Source organism: Hyalella azteca, unplaced genomic scaffold (assembly GCF_000764305.2).
Source record: "Hyalella azteca isolate HAZT.00-mixed unplaced genomic scaffold, Hazt_2.0.2 contig5241, whole genome shotgun sequence".
NCBI classification, from domain to species: Eukaryota; Metazoa; Arthropoda; class Malacostraca; order Amphipoda; family Hyalellidae; genus Hyalella; species Hyalella azteca.
The window spans coordinates 1,628-5,272 of NW_025935436.1; the positions used below are offsets into that span (position 1 = coordinate 1,628).

The window sequence follows — 3,645 nt, forward strand, 5'->3', positions numbered from 1 at the left end:
ACGCGTTCACCCTTGGAGCTCCAACGATGTAATCATGGAAGCTGTCGACATATGGAACATCCCATATGTCGACATGGAACATCCCATCGACATATGGAACAGCATGTCGCATGGATGAGTTGCAACGCGTTTTTTTTAGTTTATAGCCGTGGCCCCTGGTGTTGGTTCTTGTTTCAAATTACAGTAAACCGTCTGGCACCTTGTACGAACCTAAGTATAATTATATGCTTCAACGAGGTCGTCACGCAGAGGTCGATATCATAGATTTGGTAGCCTCATAATCTTTCTTCATAAGACTTGCCATTTAAGCCTGGAAATTCTCAGCCTTTCCAAACTCTAGGTTCGTGTGCACGATAGCGACAAACAAGCGTTTCGTCTCTTCTGCATCTAGGTACTCGAAAGGGTGTCTGATCTGCGTAGCACAACGTTCAGTATTTGTTCCACGCAGATGGGCCCCTCCACGACTTTCGTGAGAAGCTACCTCACTGCCTTCACCCCCAGCCAAGAAGCCATTGCCTTTAACCTGCTCCGGCTCTAGGAGTACTAATCTCAAGTTAACCACTCCGTGGCTGGCGCTCGCTTGCTGTGAGCGAGTTGGCGTACATGAAGCAAGCAGAGTAACTTGCCATTGCTCGACAACAACCATAATTTTGTTTATGTTCGACCACAATTTTGTTTTTGAACAATATTTGTCTTAATTTTCATTTGGATCTGTTCAAATTTGCAAGAGTTGTGCGTGCTTTGCCAGTCGACGAGGTAGAAACGGGGAAGAAAGGCTTTGCTGGTCTTATTTTTGACGAATGAGGCTGGAAGTATTTGAGTCCAGTATAGAATACCTATTAGTTTAAAGTGGACAGTTAGGCTCACGGCATGGGTAGGGAAAGTAGTAAACAGGCAAATTCTTCATTAGTAAACAGGGAGAGTAGTAAACAGGCAAATTCAGTCAAGCAAATGAAGGCTATAAGGTTTCCCTATTTGCTGGTTATTGCTGAATTATTTCAAACAAGAGTCCAAGCATATGCCAAGTAGTAAGGTTGNTTTTCATTATGGTAGAATTGAGGATTGACTTCATGGGAATATCCTTAGGTATTAAGTGCGACAGAAGAATAGGTCAAGTCGTTTGAGATGTGGACTTTTGTCAGACGACAGGCTTTACCGAAGGAACCCCAACCTGTACTCATGTTTGTGTTAAAATTGGGAAGAAACGTTCGGATTGGAAACAAAATTACGTAGCCGAAAGTATTTGAATTAGGGAATGTTTAAGATGAGCGATTATAGAACACGTCATTCCTGACTTGACACAATCCATCGAAGAAGCATGAAATTTTGAAATTCACAATAATTTCTTCGAACACTTTACTGTTTTGCTTGTATAATAGAATTAGGAATAGACGACAATAAAGCGTGAGAAGCTTTATTGGACATGCCATAATACCTTTTAAATCTATAAATTGGCAGGAAAGGCATTTTAATGCCTACCAAAGTATACTAACGGATATGGAATGGTCCCCGAAAATGTTTCGGATTATACATTTATCTTGTATGCATGCAGGGACTGGAGTCGCTGCTCCAGACGCAATAAAAAACGATGTTGAGGATGGAATGGAAACTACATAACATTTTGTTCAAGATGAAATTTAACTTGTGTGCAGGTGGCCCTCTTTTCGTGCCTTGCACTTGCGGCTGTAGCCCAACCTGACAGCCGTCCTAACACCTACCAACCATCCCAACAACAGACATACCAGCCACCTCAACAACAGACATACCAGCCACCCCAACAACAAACATACCAGCCCCCCCAACAACAGACATACCAGCCACCCCAACAACAATCCTACCAACCACCAGCACCCCGTCCTTCCTATTCCAACAGACAGCCAACCTATCAAGAACCTGAAGATGTGAGTCCAGCAAAACTGAGTTCATCTATTTAGTATACATAAATAAAAAAATGCTCCTAAGTCGGTTCCTCGCTTTTAAGAAAGTATTTATTCTACTTGGAATACAAAACAACAGCATAAGCGTATGTTCTGCTCTACAAATTTTCTGTTGTTGCACGCAAATTTGAATTTTTGATATTTGCCATTGAAGTCACTGACGTCTGACAGCATACAAATGACCGAAGAATAAAACTTGATGAGTAACCTCCTATCATCTACCAGGGTATGCCATTCGATTACTCGTATGCCGTCCAAGACCAGTACAGCGGCAACGACTTCGGCCACAACACGAACTCCGATGGCAAGGTGACCACCGGCGAGTACCGCGTCCTCCTCCCCGACGGCCGCACCCAGATTGTCACCTACACCGCCGACTACAATGGCTACCAGGCTGAAGTCAACTACGAGGGAGAAGCTCGTCCCTACGAGCCCCAGCCTCAGGCTTCCTACAATCAACCCCGTCCAACCTACGAGCAGCCACGGCCTCGTCCTACCTACGAGCAGCCTCAGCCTCGTCCTACCTACGAGCAGCCTCAGCCTCGCCCGACCTACGAGCCTCCCCAGAACACCTACCAGGCTCCTCAGCAGCCCCAGCGCGGCTACGGCTTCTAAGGAGAACATGGTGCAACGAACGAACTTCATACGCTTATTATAAGTTGACCTCCGATAACTTATTCAGTGCCTTTACTACGCTTCAATGACAATTTCGTGTATATACCGAAAAAGTAAATTCGAACATTCGTGCTCTCGCATTTATTTCTACCGTCCTAATTATTTAGATGGAGGGATATAGCTGAGTGGAGATACTTCGAATACAAATAGGCGATGAAGAAGCGTATAAGCTGAATACGAGCCAATTCACAAAATAACCTTCATCGAAACTACTTCTGCCGTTTCTTCATTCGAAATTAAGCTTTTATTAGAAGCGAATAGTCCTTCACAAAAACAACATGAATAAGTATTATGAAGAGACCACGCTGTGAGGAAGAAGGATTAATGTCGTGTTAGTACCGTTTTTGAGTCAAATGATAGGAGGAAACGATATTACACATGAATGCGTCGAAAATTGTTTGGTTTGTTCCTGGAAATTAAGAAGATCCAAAGTGGGTTGTGCGACATCTAACTGAATAAATATAAAAAATAAATTTAATACACTGGAATCATAACATGAATGCACTGAAACCATAAAACATTTCTGATGTCTCTGGTTGTCATGTCTGATATCAAAACCATAAACCATTTCTGATGTCTTAAGTTAAATTTTTTATCGAAGAAGCAAAATCAAAATCTCTTATTACGGACTGACTGAAAATATTAACTATACAGAGGCGAGGTTGCAAATGAGGTAATTGATTATCTCTGAAATGCTCATGAACAGAATTTACGTCGAGCGTCTCCAAGTCAAATAAAAAACAATTTCACGAGGCAGCTTTTATTGAAAAAAAATATCTGACGATTTAGATGGTCAATATCTTTTTCAAAACTGAGACTACGGCTTGAATCAGGATTTAAAGAAATATTAAAATTTGAGTACCCGAATTAAAACAAAATAAAGATTCTTAGAATAAAAAACGACAGCATATACTATATGCTCGATATAATGAATAAAATTTTTCATGCTACGAACCGCATATACACCACAGATGGATGAAGAGCGAAGGACCAAATTTATATACATTTATTTTGATAAACTCCTGGAACTTTG

At 41.6% G+C, this 3,645-nt stretch overlaps 1 protein-coding gene across 1 annotated transcript; it reads left to right on the top strand.

Annotated features, from left to right (window-relative positions):
• The first annotated feature begins 1,726 nt into the window (after window positions 1-1,726).
• Window positions 1,727-2,684, top strand: LOC108678479 (pro-resilin-like). The gene is made up of 2 exons (XM_018166922.2): window positions 1,727-1,901; window positions 2,163-2,684. The coding sequence occupies exon 2, from the start codon at window positions 2,166-2,168 to the stop codon at window positions 2,550-2,552; it is 387 nt and encodes a 128-aa protein (XP_018022411.1). The 5' UTR covers window positions 1,727-1,901; window positions 2,163-2,165; the 3' UTR covers window positions 2,553-2,684.
• Window positions 2,685-3,645: the final 961 nt, after the last annotated feature.

What these genes read in the sequence shown, in the direction of transcription:
- LOC108678479 (XM_018166922.2), top strand. Translation starts at nt 2,166, where the DNA reads ATGCCATTCGATTACTCGTATGCCGTCCAAGACCAGTACAGCGGCAAC.